The 17,366-nt window shown below is 38.0% G+C and overlaps 1 protein-coding gene across 2 annotated transcripts; it reads left to right on the forward strand.

The window, feature by feature from the left end:
* The first annotated feature begins 372 nt into the window (after positions 1 to 372).
* Positions 373 to 17,278, forward strand: LOC148898691 (uncharacterized). Of its 2 annotated transcripts, XM_088993499.1 has the most exons (18): positions 373 to 557; positions 1,438 to 1,443; positions 1,660 to 2,197; positions 3,448 to 3,954; positions 5,273 to 5,380; positions 5,783 to 6,032; positions 6,863 to 7,167; positions 7,254 to 7,397; positions 7,477 to 7,591; positions 7,673 to 7,741; positions 8,442 to 8,582; positions 8,685 to 8,798; positions 10,669 to 10,742; positions 10,811 to 10,915; positions 11,684 to 11,799; positions 11,872 to 12,010; positions 15,036 to 15,156; positions 15,290 to 17,278. In XM_088993499.1, the coding sequence occupies exons 1-18, from the start codon at positions 373 to 375 to the stop codon at positions 15,373 to 15,375; spliced, it is 3,123 nt and encodes a 1,040-aa protein (XP_088849625.1). In that variant the 3' UTR covers positions 15,376 to 17,278. The 2 variants fall into 2 exon arrangements, with proteins under 2 accessions (XP_088849625.1, XP_088849624.1); XM_088993498.1 differs by lacking the exon at positions 1,438 to 1,443 and having other exon boundaries at positions 373 to 553; positions 1,626 to 2,197.
* The last annotated feature ends 88 nt before the right edge of the window (positions 17,279 to 17,366 follow it).

Genomic DNA, 17,366 nt, shown 5'->3' on the forward strand with positions numbered 1-17,366 from the left:
CTTTTTATTGAGCCAAGCCAAAAGAACCGGCTCTCTGAAAAGAGTCGGAATTCCCATCACTAGTTTTGGCACACTCGTAGGAGATAATGACATACCACAAAGACAGAAGCTAATGTCGCGATGAAAAACAGCGCCATCACTCGCTAGGAGGACTTTACTACAAAAGGGAAATAAAAACTCGATTCTTCGTGGTTATAAAATTAAAACAGTGGGCCATGGCGCAAAATATAAAGACAGGAAAGCTTATTAACAACATCATATTAAATTTAAAAATATTTTTACTGACGATCAACGGATGTCGACTGCCATATAAATTCGATTGGACGCCAACTGTGCCTTTGACAGTGTGACCCCCAACCGGGTCGAGTAGGGATGTTCCAGTCGTCTGGTCTCTTCGCCCGGGTGCCCTGTCCTTTCTCCAGGCGCTGCTGCAAACGACCCCATTGTTGGTACAAACACCCGGAGGACGAGCGACGTTTTTTGGGTTACTCCTCGCCGTCGTCGCCGTCGTCGTCGTCGTCATGGGGGTCATTACCGTCGATTGCCCAAACAGGTGAGTTGCAAGTGAGCGTTCACTATAGCTCCAGGCGACATTTTGTTTCTCATCGACGCGTCGATTAAAACTCCCCAAAAATAAGAAAACCAATTCGCCAAAATTAAGAAAACCTGTTCGCCGTTTGATTTTAAAATTTAGATTTTAGACCTTTCTCGGGAAGAAACCAGAGCTGAGTAATTGAATTGGTTATCGAGGTAGGGTTGGGTTTCGGTTAGCTCGTTTTTGGGGCAATTGTCATTACTTAAAAGTTAATTGGTACTGTTATCGCAATTTAACGATGCAAAAAAAATGTCACAAAAGACTAAACGGCCAATTTGTTGTAAAACTGCACACAAAACAAATAATAATCATAATAATAAAAATACACTTCATTTCTAAGCGCCTTTCAAAATTCTCAAGGTCACTTTACAGTCACCCATAAGTTTTCTGTGGGTGAGCAGCGGCGGCCACACGCGCCAGCGTTCACTCAACCCGGAAGTAAATGGATAGAAACCTAGCTAGTCAGCTAGTACATGGCTAATAGATAGCTAACAGATAGCTAGCCACCTAGATAGCTCTATGGCTAATAGCTAACTAGCTACATAGTTTGTTAGCTAATACACTGAATATCACTATTAAACACACAGATAGAAAGCTAGCTAGCCAGCTAGTAGATAGCTAATAGATAGCCAACAGCTAGCTAGCTGGCGTGTAAATTGCAAGAAACACAGCATGTCAACAAAAGACTGAGATTTAAACAAAAATGTTTGATCAAACCTTATACTGTAAATTAATTTTTTCTCCCAAAAAAATAAACTAAACCCTGCTCACAAACCAGTTACCTTTTTTAAATTGCTTTTGTTTTTAACCAAATGATTAGTAATTGCACTCATTTTATACAGTTGTGCATTTCAGGCTTCTGACATTTTCATTTGTACATAAAATACTTTGGTTTATCTTTTTTTTTCCACCCCTTTTTGTATAGCTGTTGTAGATTGCAAATTACCCCATTGTGGGTCTATTAAAGGCTTTCTGATTCCGATTCTAAACAATGTGCTGATGTTTACCCCATTGATTTGCTATGCTGCAGGTACCCCAGATGGCATTCAGTCCAACTTGTATACGCCACAAGTTATAGAGCGTGCCAAAGGCAATTCCTTTCAAGAACTTGAGCACATCAACAAGAAGATCGAAACAGCTAAGTATGAAGTAGAACAGGAGCAAAGGAGGCTGTCATGCTTCCGTGCAGCAGAAGTCTCTTCCACCGAGACAGAAGGAGAAACTGCAAATGGCTGTGGGTACCTGTATGTACCCCCCAATAGTATCAAAGCACCCTCCCAATCGAGGAAGTACGTCCTTGACAAATCCAAGCCAAGGACCGACTTGGAATACGATCCCATGTCCAACTTCACTGCTGAATTCAGGTCATACAAGTCGTCGAGCGTGGCGCTTAAAGAAAAGGAAGTGAACCAAGTTGATGTAAAAAAGCCAGTCGGCCATTACGTGGCCCCGGATTGCTCTCAATCTTCTGAGATACAAGATGATGCCTACGATGATGATGATGATGATGATGTCCTGATAATTGACATACCAACCTCGCCTGACAGGAAGTCTGTTCAAACTCACTGTGATCTTGAAACTGTCGGCAGGCCAGTGCAGGAGGTTGGTATCATTAATAACAGACTTTTTTTAAAAAAACAAATTAGCGACCAAACTACAACGATGAAAAGGTTTCTTCAGCCGTCATCTGTACTTCTTTGAACGTGTCGGACGTTTCGCTTCTTATCCAAGGAGCTTCGTCAGCAAAATGGATCCTGTACGACCTAGAGCTTACACAGACGTACTACAGTACCCACAGGCATGAGTCCCCTCTAAAAAATGTAAGAATACAAAGTCTGGTTGCATAAACCCCTTTAACCTGAGTACAAGGGAATAAGAATTTTGAAAATCGGATAAAGCCTTCGAAAAAAAAATCATCTTTGCATGCCTGTGAATTATTTTTTAGGAATGTTTGTGAATGGAAACAGTTTTCTAAAATCGGTTTTCAAGGACAACCGACGTCACTTTTTTGTTTCTTAACTGACATCAGAAAAAAAGTTTTATAGCATCTAAAATACCCAAAACATGTATGCTTTCCTCTTCAGAACTATGATATTTTTAGTCAAATGTAAAACACTAATAAAAATGACTTAAAGTGTCCAAAATCTGCAAACAAATTGAGGTGCGAATTGGGCATTTTCAGAAAGTCCCGCCCCCAGTTCGTGACATCACGCCAAGACGTCTTGCATTGCTGGAGAATCAATGGCTTCAGATTCGGAAAATATGCTTTCTTGTTACACATCCAGTTATGAATATGATTCAAATAGTTCTGAAGAGGAAAGCATACATGTTTGCAATCGATTAAAGAATTTATTCCGTGCCATTTTGAGGCATCTGGACTGCAATGTAGCATCCCAAAAAAGAGGCAGAAAATGGCGTCCAAGCTCCTGTGAGCTGTTAATCAGCCCGTTTCCACATGCTGATAAATTCCTTCCATGGAGCTTGGTCGCCCACTTCTGTCGGCTTTTTGGTGCAACACGAGGTTTTCAGACCAAACAAGTACATCAAAATACATTGGCGTGCTGGAAGGACTGCTACAATGTGTTTTTTTTTCGGTCAGGGGCGTTCCTTCAGTGACGTCACCAACTCAAAAACAAGACTTCCTGAATATTCAGCGCGAGTCTTAAAACGTAAAATATAGCTATATGCGGTGGAATCTTATTAAAATATGCCCAGTAGAAGTCATTTGAAGCCATTTTACAAATTATGGACACAACTGTCCTTTAAATATGTTGCTGTTTGACATATTTTACTGAATGATTTATTTAAATTAGCTGAATGAGGCCTCAAATACTCTTGTGTTTACCCAACAGAATGCCCGCAACAAAGATCGCAAAGAATCTATTTCAAGTGTGGTTGAGCAGACCGAGCGTGTGGAGGACCACAATAGCAAGAGTCCCGATGACAAAATCAGTTGTTTTCAGTCCACAAAACTTGACCCGGATGTTATTTCAGACGAGGACAGACAGTCGCCTTCCATCGTGGTTCCGAAGCGCTTGGAGATGCAACGGCAAACCACCGACAACCAGCTTCCCAAAAAGACATCAGGTGATCAGGAATCAATCTGTACGATACCAAACAGCCACCAGGAGTCAGCAGAGTCCTCCCCGATGGAAATCCTCTCATCTCCCGAAGAGGGTGTTTCATTGAGAGCAGCCAGTGACGCGGTTATCGTCATTAATTCCAGCTCGGATGAAGATGAAGAAGAGATGGATGTGGAGTTATCTGACAGCGACCCTGTGGAGGAATGTTACCGCATCTTCATGGAGGCAAACAACCTGGAAGGTGGCGGCGGTGATGAGGAACAGCCAGAGGTGCCTGTAAGTTGGCTTTCAAAGTGCTTACTTGTAAAATAAATATTTAGTATTTTCACTCTTTAACTTGACGATAAATGCAGAAATTAGACATGGTTTAAATTCTCATTTTATTGTGCGCGTTTTAACAACTTTGGTTGGTTTAGCCTTTATTCGTCTCACAGTGGAGAAATTGACATTTCGCAGCAGCCAAGAAAGGAAAGGAAGAAGTAGAAAATATGATGACTACGTAGTTTCTTGAAGCCACAATGCCACAAGCTAGCGGCCTAGCACTGCTCGGCTCTAAATGGATTGGATTAGCCGTTATTAGTCTCGCAGTTTAGACATTTACGTTTCACAGCAGCAAAGTGTTGTAAGTAAGAGCAAAGGAAAGGCAGAAGTAGAAAAACAAAATACAGGAGCTGCTGTAAAGGCAGCCACTCTCCTGACACCATCTTGAAGTTAAAAAAAAAGCCTAAATAATGTGATACAACACAAAGCACACAGTCATTCAATCTTAAGCACTTTCTGCACCCTATTTGTTGCATGAAGCAGTTCTAGATGAAAGAGGAGAGCATCAAAGCATCCTTTTCACCAGTGGATCAGGGGCGTCATGGTGAAATGTGCACGTCTGCTACCGAGCTAAATGTTGAAAGCAAACAAAGCTGTAGCATCCATTGACGAAAAGAGACGGTTTCACATCTCCTGTTCCAAATCCGCTTCAGAACGGATTAATAACATTTCCATTCATTTCAATGGAGGAGGATGATTTGAGTCTTTAGTGTGTTTTCACCGAGGCCAAACCGTGGGGTGTTTTTGATTGTTCGGAGTTGGAGAATAAAATCAATCAATCAATAAAAAAAAGTAATAAACATAAATAGCAAGAAAGCCGACATAAACATGGCTCATAAATTCACACTCAATCTGCCTGGTGGTTGTCTATAAGTAACACAGAAAAAAACTTTATTGACACAGATTTTTTTGCAATTTTTTTGCTGCGTTTGCATGGATGACATGATTACACAGAATCTTCGAGGCACTTATCAAACATGCGTTAATACAAATACCACATAAACCCTCACGTAAATCCGCTTCAATTCCAAGCCGCGACAATTCCACACATGGTTAGCTTAATTGCCAAAACAGTGGCGCTCTTTAGGCCGGTTTCTTGTCTGCAAATTCCATGTTTCGGTGGACAGATTTTTCACAAAAGCAGTAGGACATAGCAGTATTTCTCGTCTTGTATCGGGGAGAATGAATCACCATTTTAGCGGTTGAGTTTTGCACGCTACAACATAGATCTGTTTTTCTTGTGCTAAATCCTTTTCTTTGTTGTTGCTGCAAGACGGAACCGAAGGATGTGGCAAAACCCAACCCACCTAATATTCCAGTGATCAAACCCCAAGAACCGCCAGCCAAGAGGAGGATTGCGCATGAATCCAAAGATGCAGAGGTTGTACAGTACACGCGCTCAACTATTCATGTTTTTGTGCAAATCGCTGTGAATGGGAAAGGTCATGGGGTCATGCTGCCTTGCCTTGTCTCGTGCTCACATTTCACTAATATTTTATAATACATTTCATTAATAAGCGCCTTTCAAAACTCGCAAGCTCACTTTACAGTCACAGGATAAGTTTTTCTGCGGGTGAGCAGCGGCAGTCACATGCGCCAGCATTCACTCAACCTGGAAGTAACTCAAATAGATAGAAAGCTAGCTAGCTAGCCAATCAATAGACAACAGTTACCTAGCTAGATAGCCAGCTAAATAGTGAATGAGCTAGCTAGCTAACTAACTAATACTAGTAAATGATGATAATAATAATACTCAAGATGAAGTCATTTGTCAATTTGACAGGTTGCAGCGGTGAAAAAGAGGCCGCAGATTCAGATTCTGGTTCCGCTCCGAGTACCAGCGAAAGCATCCTCGGCCTCTCAGCTCATTGGCGGTGCGCCCAAGATTCAGCAGGTTCAGCAGAAGGCGGCCATTTTGACGGCTGCCCTAAAAGGAGGCCAAGCGTTCCTTTCGTCCATCGGGGAAAGGAAGTCCTTGCCTGCTGCTCATCCTACAGCGAACGTCAACACTTTGCCTGCTCAACAACAGAAAGGTCAATGGAACATTCACCTTTGGTTACCACGCAAAAGAATATTTGCTTGTCAAAATAGACGACATCCCAAATTCATTGTAGTTTTTTTTTTTTAGTTGTACTGCATGAAAAATTTTAAAAGGTGATGTTTGGATTGGATTTATCTTTTATTAGTCTCGCAGTTGAGTAAAATGTTGTCGTTTTGTAAAATGAAGTCTGCTTTGTATTTAGTTATGTAATATGTAATTATCACTGTGTGTTTTAGTTTCTCCGTAAACTCCAACTAGGGCGTCATATTAGCTATCTGGCTATCTAACTATCTAGGGAGCTATCTATTAGCTATCTATTAGCTAGCTAGCTAGCTTTCTATCTATTTTGAGTTATTCCGGGTTGAGTAAACGCTGGCGCGTGTGGCTGCCGCTGCTCACCCACAGAAAAAACTTGTCCTGTGACTGTAAAGTGACCTTTAGAGTTTTGAAAGGCGCTTATAAATGACATTTAATATTTATTATTATTATTAATTCAAGTACAGTAAAGTCTCATTATATCGATATCGGATATATCGATAGTCCCGGTTATATCGATACTATTTCTATGCACGCACGGAGAAAATTACATGCAAACAGGGTCGGATATATCGATAGTGCCGGTTATATCGATATTTTTTCGGACTCCCTTGAATATCGATATAACGAGACTTTACTGTATATGGGAAAAGTTTGTAAATACACCATTCATTGGGGGTGTGCCTTATACAGCGCAAAATATGGTGCTCTTGCACTTAAGTAAAAAAATAAAATTCAAATTGTAAAATATCACAGACCAAATGTCACTTTTCTATCTCCTTGCAGTGTGTGTCAAATACATACCTCTGAACTCAGCCGTCCTCAACGTGGACAACAACATGCGCCTGATCCTCCCTCCGAACGCGCTGCCTCTCAACTCCCCCTCCGGTGAGGTCACCCCCATCCTGACCCCCATCACTAAGGTGTGCCCGGGCCCTGTCGCCGGCAAAACGTCGAGCACCCCGGCGCTGACGTATCGCTCCTCCGCACCTCGACTCATTCCCGCCGCCGTACGAAAACCCTCCCAGTCGCACTCTCCGGTGTCCGTTTCAACCGCCACCGGTAAAACAGCCTCCCAAGCCGCTATAAAGGTATCCTTCACCTCCAGAAGCACGAATAAGAAAGCGCTGTTGAAACATTACCACTGAAAACCTCACTTGTATTTTCCTATGAAAAGCCAACGGCCACCAAACGAAAAGCAAAGCAGCCGAACGAGGCCGCCAAAGTGAAAGTACCCCATGACATCCGCCAGCGCTACGTCACCCAATTTACGGAGGCGTTACTCGATACGTCCGTTGATATCAACGAGGCCTTCAAAAAGGTGATCCTGTCTCTCGCTGGGAATGTGACAAAAACCCCGGCGTGATCGTCGTTTTTTTTTTTTTCCCTCCACCCGTCAGGCCATCGCCGAGGAGAAGACGGTGTACAATCGCAGCGTCAACAAGTTGAAGTATCTTAGCGTTGCTGTGAACGCGCTGAAGAGGTTAAAAAAGCAAAATTCTGTCACTGCCAGTGGTGAGGAACACCTGCACGTTTATTTATAAACGATTACCTTTGATGATTGCCTTTTTTTTTTTTTGTCCCATGCTGACTCAGATGAGAAAGTCGATGGGGAAAATCCTAAAGGAAACATTCCACTAAACCGGAAGCGGCTGAAAGGAAATGGTGGGAGTCACGCTATATACTGCAAATTATACTGTCATACAATAAATAATTGTATAGTAATACAGTGAGACCTCAACTTCCGAACTTAATTGGTTCCGGGACAGAGTGTGTAAGGCGAAAAGTGTGTATCTCGAAAAAAAAAATCCCATAGGAAACCATTAAAATGGGAATAATCCGTTCCCGGGTTTCCATAAAATATACTTTTCAACTAAATAAGCCTTAAAACTACACACAACATACCTTATTCTATGTATAATAAATGTTCTATTGTATTGTAATGAAAGAAATACACTGCATTGTATCATAAAGTCACTTTATTTACATTTGTGATGGTCATTTATGGCTTGATGGAATGGCGTTGGAGGTCAAAGGGAATTGCTGTTTGGAAAGAGAGGACTGTAATTAAAGAAATAAACTGTGCTGTAAAATAAAGTTTTATTTACCTTTTTGATGGTCGTTGATGGCTTATGGAAGGAGAGTCGCCTTCCATAAGGACTATTGGTAACTTAACCTCTGGTGCTGTTCGGTCGCGTGCATCCGCCGAAAATCACTCCGCCAGCCGTGGTGGGTGTGTATTATGAAAATAGTGCTTATTATAAGGTTTAATTTTCAGTAATTTGACGTTTGTAAGACGAAACGTTTGTAAGTTAAGGTGTTTGTAAGTTGAGGTTTCACTGTAACTTCCTCTTTCCCCCTGTAGATGATGCCTCCTTATATGAGCTTTTAAGAGATTACATTCTAACCGAGGAGCAGCTGATCGAGAGCAATTATCCTGTCCAACACCCCGAGAAACCCGGTTACGCTGTCCTTTTTGCCAACAACAAGAAAGCCACCAACGACCGTAAGCTCCCAGACACGTACTGATGTTTGTTTTTTTTTTTTTTTGGTCACCAGAGGGCACACTTTAGCTACATCTCGTGCTCACTGCTTGTCCTCCGAATAGCCCTGAAGAGGATTTGCTGTCGGTGCGGAGCCACCTACTCGGTGAACAAAGCGGGCAAGCACACTCGAAGGGAAGAGTGCAGCTATCACTACGGCAAAGGAGTGGAGAAAAGAGGTACAAAAAGTAATATGCTTGTCAAACTGGGATCCGCCAAACCACGATTTGTAAATCTCAGTACACAGTCAATCTATTAATTGTCAATGTGTCACTTACACGTCATACCTGTCAACCTTGGCTAATAGCTGCCCTTATAAATGATGACAATTCCTGTATAAAAGTTGTAGTACGCTGTACATTATTTAAAATGATAAAAAAAAAAAACGCTAACACTAGCGGAAACAGCTTACCGCACATGTACATGTTATGCTTTTATCAATACGACCATACGGAGCGCTAAAAATATATAAAATAAAATAAAAATATAAAAATAAAAAAAATAGAAATATATAATATATATATATATAATATATAATAATAATAATAATAATAAAAATATATATATATACACGTATATACGTACGTGTTCTACCGGAAACAAATTTGTCTGTTCCACATACTTGGCAATAAAGATGATTCTGATTCTGATTCTGATGATTGAGGATGACTTTTGCTGGTTTTTCATGACAATTGTAGCGATCTGTGGCAGCATTGTCATCAGCTACCAGCCGGATTTCAGCCAGAATATTCTTTGTAAGATCGGTTCACAATTAAAAAAATAATTCCTGTATAAAAGTTGTAGTACGACGTACATTATTTGAAATGATGAAAAAGAAACCGGATAAAATACAGGGAAAACTTACAAGTTGACAGGTATGACACTGACAGCCAATTAAATAAACATAAATCAAGCATAGTTTTATCCCCTTTTAAAATGCTACAACATTGCAACTTTTTTTTTAAAATAGGAATTTTATTATTGAAAAAATACAACTGGAAAAAATGCTGTTTATTTGTGTATTTATTTTTTTATTTATGTATTTATAAATCTAGCTAGCGCTCTCTAGCAAGCTAGCTAGCTACCTAAGAATAATACAGTAAAGTCTCGTTATATCGATATTCAAGGGAGTCCGAAAAAATATCGATATATCCGATATCGATATAACGAGACTTTACTGTAATCATAATAATAATAATAAAAATAAATGTCATTTATAAGTGCCTTTGAAAACTCAAGGTCACTACAGTCACAGGATGAGTTTTTCTGAGGGTGAGCAGTGGCAGCCACATGCGCCAGCGTTCACTCAACCCGGAAGTAACTCAAATGGATAGAAAGCTAGGTAAGAGATAGCTAATGATACATTTCATTTACAAGCGCTCTTCAAAACTCTCGGTCACTTCACAGTTACAGGACAAGTTAGATAGCTAGCTATATAGCTAGTAAGCTAATAGATAACTAGCTGTGTAATCATACATTTTAAGAGAGTAAAGGAGTATTCTACACTATAAATGTGTCCTTGTAAAAATACAACTTATTTTTCTTAAATGACTTCTTTTGTCAAAGACAAATAAATAAATACAGGCATGCATGCATAAATACATGCATGCATAAATGTTTGCATGTATTTATGCATAAATACATATTTGATCCTGTAAGACAGGGGGGTCAAAGTCATTTTTTGCCGCGGGCCACATTGTAGTTATGGTTTCCTCTCGAGGGCCGTTATAAATTTGGGGAACCCATTAGAATGTTTAAATCCCTTCAAATATTACATATAGAGCACACAGCAAATTAATGAATAACTCGTTTTCAAATCTGAAGTCAAGAATAATGACTTTTATTGTGGTTGACATTCAAAAATATGAAATTTTGGCTCAGATTTTAGCAATCATCATGGAATTTAACAAGTTTGATTTGCTTTCGCGGGCCGAAAAAAATGATGCGGCGGGCCGGATTTGGCCCGCGGGCCTTGACTTTGACACCTGTGCTGTAAGAAGTTTGGATACCCTTCCTAAAATATCTTGTTGCTATGTGTACGTCCCACAGTACCAGGCGGGGTCGAGACTCGCTATAGCTGCTGTCAGGGATTCATGGGAGCCCCCGGTTGCCAAATCTTTAAGGTGAGACCCAGGGTGGACACAAAACTCGGCAGCCTGCTTTTATGAATCGCTCTCTTCATCCGCTTCAGTTGCACGTGCACGATTCCCTCGCCATGGATGGATTTGTGGAAACCATCCCCAGACGTCCAACAGATACCAGCTGCCCCGGAGTCTACGCGTTGGACTGTGAAATGGTGATGTTGTTCACTTCAATTGGTTATTAAAGTATGAAAATAGCATAGCATTGGCATTAAAAAAAATTCAGAGTATGCTTCAATGTTTCGTATTCATAAATTCGCAAAATACATTTATTAATTATGTATTTTTAGCCAGGATGTGAGTGAGAGTTTCAACTTTGATAGTTCAAAGGCAGAGTGTAGACTGCGAGGTTAAAATATCCCATCAATCAGGCTCCACAAACAACCCACACAAGCCATCTGTATACTTGATGCAAAAAACTAAACAATTGATGAGGAACTAGATAAAATGATCACAGAGGAAGCACCTACAAGGGATCATTCCTCAAGATGGTGAAAGAAGGTGGTTACGTTCCTCAACAAGTGTTTAATGCTAATGAAACCGGCCACTCCATTCCATCAAGCCATTAACGACCATCACAAAGGTAAATAAAATGACTTTATTGTACAGTACAGTTTATTTCTTTAATCATAATACTATAATACATTTATTATACATAAAATAAGGTATATTTTGTGTAGTTTTAAGGCTTATTTAGTAGAAAAATGATGTTTTATGGGGACCTGGGAACGGATTATTCTCATTATAATGGTTTCCTATGGGAAATGATTTTTTGGGATACACACTTTTCACCTCACACACTGTCTGGTAACCAATTAAGTTCGTAAACCAAGGTATCACTGTACTTCTTTTACTTTAAAGAAATTTTCTTGGAACATACAATTGTTATTCTTGAGTGAAATGTCTCCGCTTTGTGCTGTCAGTGTTACACCATTCACGGTTTGGAGCTGTCACGGGTAACAGTCGTGGACTCGAGCCTCCGGGTGATCTACGACGCATTTGTCAAGCCGCACAGCGAAGTCATCGACTACAATACCAGGTAATGAGCTCGTAATGAAAAAAAAAAAAAATATAATCCTCCAGGATTCTATCAACGTGGTACCTTGTGCAGGTTTTCGGGCATCAGTGAAGAGGACGTTAAGGCCAACCACATGTCTCTGGCTGAGGTGCAGAAGACCTTATTGAGCTTCGTCAGTGCTGACACGATATTGATTGGACACGGCCTCGAGACAGATTTCTGCGCCTTGAAGGTGATGTTCTGTTTTTTTTTAAATGATATTTTTTTCAATGAAGGAGCTTTTAGTTATCCTATTTGTTGTCACCGTGCGATTGATTAATCTTGTGCTGCTGTTTTTTTTTTTTTTTTTTTTTTTCCGCCTACCATATCGCACGCAGTCCGGTTCAGTACGCACCTTAAATTTGAAAATGGAAATAATAATAATAATAAATTGCATTTATAAGCACCTTTCAAAACTCTCAAGGACACATTACAGGCATAGGAACATTTTTTTTTTCCTGCGGGTGAGCAGCGGCAGCCAGACGCGCCTGCGTTCACTCAACCCGTAAGTGTAACACCACTAACTCAAATATAAGATGGTCATTGGCACAATAACATTTAAAATAATAATAATTATCATAATAATAATCCATTTCATTGATAAGCGCCTTTCAAAACTCTCAAGGTCACTTTACAGTCACAGGATACATTTTTTTTGTGGGCAAGCAGCGGCAGCCACACGCACCAGCGTTCACTCAACCCGGAAGTAACTCAAATAGATAGAAAGCTAGCTAGCCAATAGATAGCTAGCTAGATAAAGTAAAACTACTCACCATTTGATGTCAATGGTCTGATCTTACCAGGAAATGGGCATCCTTTTCCCTTCATTTTTAAATGCTAGCTTTAGTTGTACAAAATGGAGGTGAAGTTCTTCTTTCATGTCTTAGAAATTTATATAATTTATTTGTCTTAGATTTATATATTATATTCGACCCGATTATATGACTAGAATCTTCCGCATGTTGTGGCCAAAATGGGGTTTGTAAGTGCAGAAAAAATGAATGACGTATGGCATTTGTCATCCCTCCAATTCTCATGTGTTTGCCATAAATGTTAGAGCCATTTAAAAAAAAAATATATACAGTATTGGTCAAATGCAGGGAGAATATCAAAACATAATGAGAAATTGTACCTCCTGCTAAGTGTTTTTATACTAATATAATAATAATAATAATAATAATAAAAATACATTTAATTTATATTCAAAACTTTCAAGGACACTTTACAGTCACAGGATTTTTTTTTTTTTTTTTGTGCGGGTGAGCAGCGGCAAGTAACCCGGAAGTAACACAGCAGCAATAACCATAATAATAATAATAATAATAATAATAATAATAATAATAATAATTAATAATAATAATAATACATGAAAAGAAAGATTTGAGAAACATCAAGTCACAATGAATTGGGTCATATTTTTAATGCCACCAATTAGTCTTGATAGTTTTATCTGAGCAATTTTACAGCCTATTGGCCACCATTTTAAACCAAAGTACACATCTGACATTTGCTAGGTCGTCCTTTGAGCGTTCTCCTTTAGTAGTAGTATTCACTGGCAGCAAACGAGACCTAAAATCATTTCCATTTATCCTTATCACATGTTGCTCTCCAAAAATGTATGATATTTGCCTTTGTTTACTTTTTTTGTAGTGCGATTTGGGACGATCTTGCTGTTTTCTGACTGGGAGCTGTGTGACAAAATTCAGCCCCATAATTTCCTGCTTCCATTAGATTTTTTTAAACAGTCTTCTTTGTCATGACGTTCATGTTTTGCCATTATCTATAATAATATTAGTAGTCATAATGGTAGTCATAATAGCAGTAATAGTAATAATTGTAGTAATAGTCATAGTAATAGTCATAATAGTGATAGTAATAGTCATAATAGTGATAGTAATAGTCATAGTAATAATAATAATAACAAAAAATAAGGACAATAAGAAAAAAAACAAATAATGAAAGACATAATAAAAAATAATAGTAATAATAGTAATAATATAAATAGTAATAATAACGAACACAATAATAAAACATTAATAAAAACAATAAAAAATAATAATAATAAAAAATGGGAAAAAATAATAAGAAACAATAAAATAAATAATAAAAATAATAATAGTAATAGTCATAATAATAATAATAATAGTAATAGTCATAATGATAATAGTCATAGTAATAGTAGTAATAGTAATAGTCATAATAGTAATAGTCGTAATAGTCATAGTAATAGTAATAATAGTCATAGTAATAATAATAACAAAAAATAAGGACAATAACAAAAAAAGAAACAAATAATGAAAGACATAATAAAAAATAATAGTAATAATATAAATAGTAATAATAACTAACACAATGATAAAACATTAATAAAAACAATAAAAAATAATAATAATAAAAAATAGGAAAAAAATAATAAGAAACAATAAAATAAATAATAAAAATAATAATAGTAATAGTCATAATAATAATAATAATAATAGTAATAGTCATAATGATAATAGTCATAGTAATAGTAGTAATAGTAATAGTCATAATAGTAAATAGTCGTAATAGTCATAGTAATAGTAATAATAGTCATAGTAATAATAATAACAAAAAATAAGGACAATAAGAAAAAAAGAAAAACAAATAATGAAAGACATAATAAAAAAATAATAATAGTAATAATATAAATAGTAATAATAACGAACACAATAATAAAACATTAATAAAAACAATAAAAAATAATAATAATAAAAAATGGGAAAAAATAATAAGAAACAATAAAATAAATAATAAAAATAATAATTGTAATAGTCATAATAATAATAATAGTAATAGTCATAATGATAATAGTAGTAATAGTAATAGTAATAGTCGTAATAGTCATAGTAATAGTAATAATAGTCATAGTAATAATAATAACAAAAAAAGGACAAAATAAGAAAGAATAAAACAAAAATAATGAAAGACATAAAATAATAATATAAATAATAGTAATAATATAAATAGTAAAAGTATCTAAAACATTAATAAAAACAATAAAAAATAGGGAAAAAAAATTAATTTAGATGCTATAAAACGTTTTTTTTTCTGGTGTCAGTTAAAAAACAAAAAAGTGACCTCGGTTGTCCTTTAACTTTTTTTTTTATGAATATGAGCTTCTGCTGTATTGTGATTTTACAGACGGTCTCTTTCTCTCTCTACCCCCCCCCCCCCCCCCCCCCCCCTACTTGTAGTTGCTCCACAGCACGGTGGTGGACACTGCAGCGGTCTTCCCCCACCGCCTGGGCCCCCCTCACCGACTCACCCTCAGCAGCCTGACAGCAGAACACCTGACCAGGATCATCCAAGAGAGCGGTAGGTCTCTCTTGGATAATCCGTAGCCCAGTTATCTCATTTTTTTTTTTTTTAATAAATCAGCCATTTGGTGTGGAGTGTGAAATTGGTGACAAAAAAGTAAACACCTCCCCGTCCGTCTCCTCCCTCCCAGTGTGTGGCCACGACACGGCAGAGGATGCCGCTGCCTGCATGGAGCTCATGTTGCTGAAGGGCAAAGATGGCAAAATGAAAAAATGATGGCAAAAAAAAAAAAAACACATCACACCTCACCCTAAAATTTCACCGTTTTGAAAAGAAAAAAACATGTTGCCCAGCTTTATTTTGTTCATTTTGATATTATTTGTGTTTATAAACTTTGTAAATGGGTTAAGACATACATGGGGAGGGTGGAGGTGACTTTGTTGTTGTATTATAAATCACTAAGTAAAAAACAAAAAAAAAAAAAAACATTTTTGGGGTCATTTTGAGTCAGCCAATGAGCTGCCAATCTTTAATGAACTCAGCTGGTAGAAATGCGCATAGCCACGCCCATGAGGCTTGTGACTGGTTAATGATAGTTACAGTCACGGGATAAGAACATTTACACCTTCCACATCTTCGGGTAGCTAGCTAGCTACTACATCGATAGCTAGCTGAGAGATTTGAAAGGCACTTCTAAATGAAATTTATCATTATTATTATTATTATTATAGATAGAAAGCTAGCTCACCAGCTAATAGGTGGCTGGCTGGATGGCAAATAGAGAGCTCGCTAGCTAGATCGCTAGCTAGCTCAGAGTTTTGAAAGGCGCTTTTACATGAAAATTATTATTATAGATAGAAAGATAGCTCACCAGCTAATAGGTGGCTGGCTGGATGGCAAATAGAGAGCTCGCTAGCTAGATCGCTAGCGAGCTCAGAGTTTTGAAAGGCGCTTTTACATGAAAATTATAGATAGAAAGCTAGCTCACCAGCTAATAGGTGGGTGGCTGGATGGCAAATAGAGAGCTCGCTAGCTAGATCGCTAGCTAGCTCAGAGTTTTGAAAGGCGCTTTTACATGAAAATTATTATTATAGATAGAAAGGTAGCTCACCAGCTAATAGGTGGCTGGCTGGATGGCAAATAGAGAGCTCGCTAGCTAGATCGCTAGCTAGCTCAGAGTTTTGAAAGGCGCTTTTACATGAGAATTATTATAGATAGAAAGCTAGCTCACCAGCTAATAGGTGGGTGGCTGGATAGCAAATAGAGAGCTCGCTAGCTAGATCGCTAGCTAGCTCAGAGTTTTGAAAGGCGCTTTTACATGAAAATTATTATTATAGATAGAAAGGTAGCTCACCAGCTAATAGGTGGGTGGCTGGATGGCAAATAGAGAGCTCGCTAGCTAGATTGATAGCTATCTGAGAGTTTTGAAAGGCGCTTATAAATGAAATTTATTATTATGATAGATAGAAAGCTAGCTCACAAGCTAATAGATGGCTGGTGAGCTGGATGGCAAATCGAGAGCTAGCTATCACACACGCACAGAAGATGTGAAAATGGCACTCTGGCTAACACGCACCATAAAAGGAGATATGGAATGAGTGTGAGGTGCGCCATTAATGGCTCGCTATCGATCTAGCTAGCTAGCTCTCTATTTGCTATCTATCTATCTATCTATCTATCTATCTATCTATCTATCTATCTATCTATCTATCTATCTATCTATCATTAAATGATGAAAAATCTTGCATCATGGATGGCTATCTTTTTGTTATCTATTAGCTAGCTACCTAGCTGGCTATCTATTTGCTATCTATTAGCACAGGTAGCTATGTAGCTGGCTATTTATTTGCTATATAGCTAGTTAGCTAACTGTCTAGCTGGATATTGATTTATCCAATGGCTATCTGTCTAGCTAGCTAGCTAGCCATGTAGCTGGCTATTTATTAGCTATATGGCAGGCTAGCTTTCTATCTTTTTGTGTTACTTCTGGGTTGAGTGATTATTAGCTAATGCTTAGCTAGCTAGCTTTCTATCTATTTGAGTAATTTCCGGGTTGAGTGAATGCTGGTGCGTGTGGCTCACCCACAGGAAAAAAAACTTAGCATGTGACTGTAAAGTGACCTTTAGAATTTTGAAAGGTGCTTATAAATGAAATATATTATTATGATTATTATTATTATTATTATCTGGCACTATAGCAACAAAATGAAAGTTTGAGTCGTTGACGTTTCACAACTTTTAGTCAGGGAACTGTTTGTTTTTTTATA

Source organism: Hippocampus bargibanti, linkage group LG04 (genome assembly GCF_051943395.1).
Source record: "Hippocampus bargibanti isolate YZ-2025 linkage group LG04, ASM5194339v1, whole genome shotgun sequence".
Lineage (NCBI taxonomy): Eukaryota > Metazoa > Chordata > Actinopteri > Syngnathiformes > Syngnathidae > Hippocampus > Hippocampus bargibanti.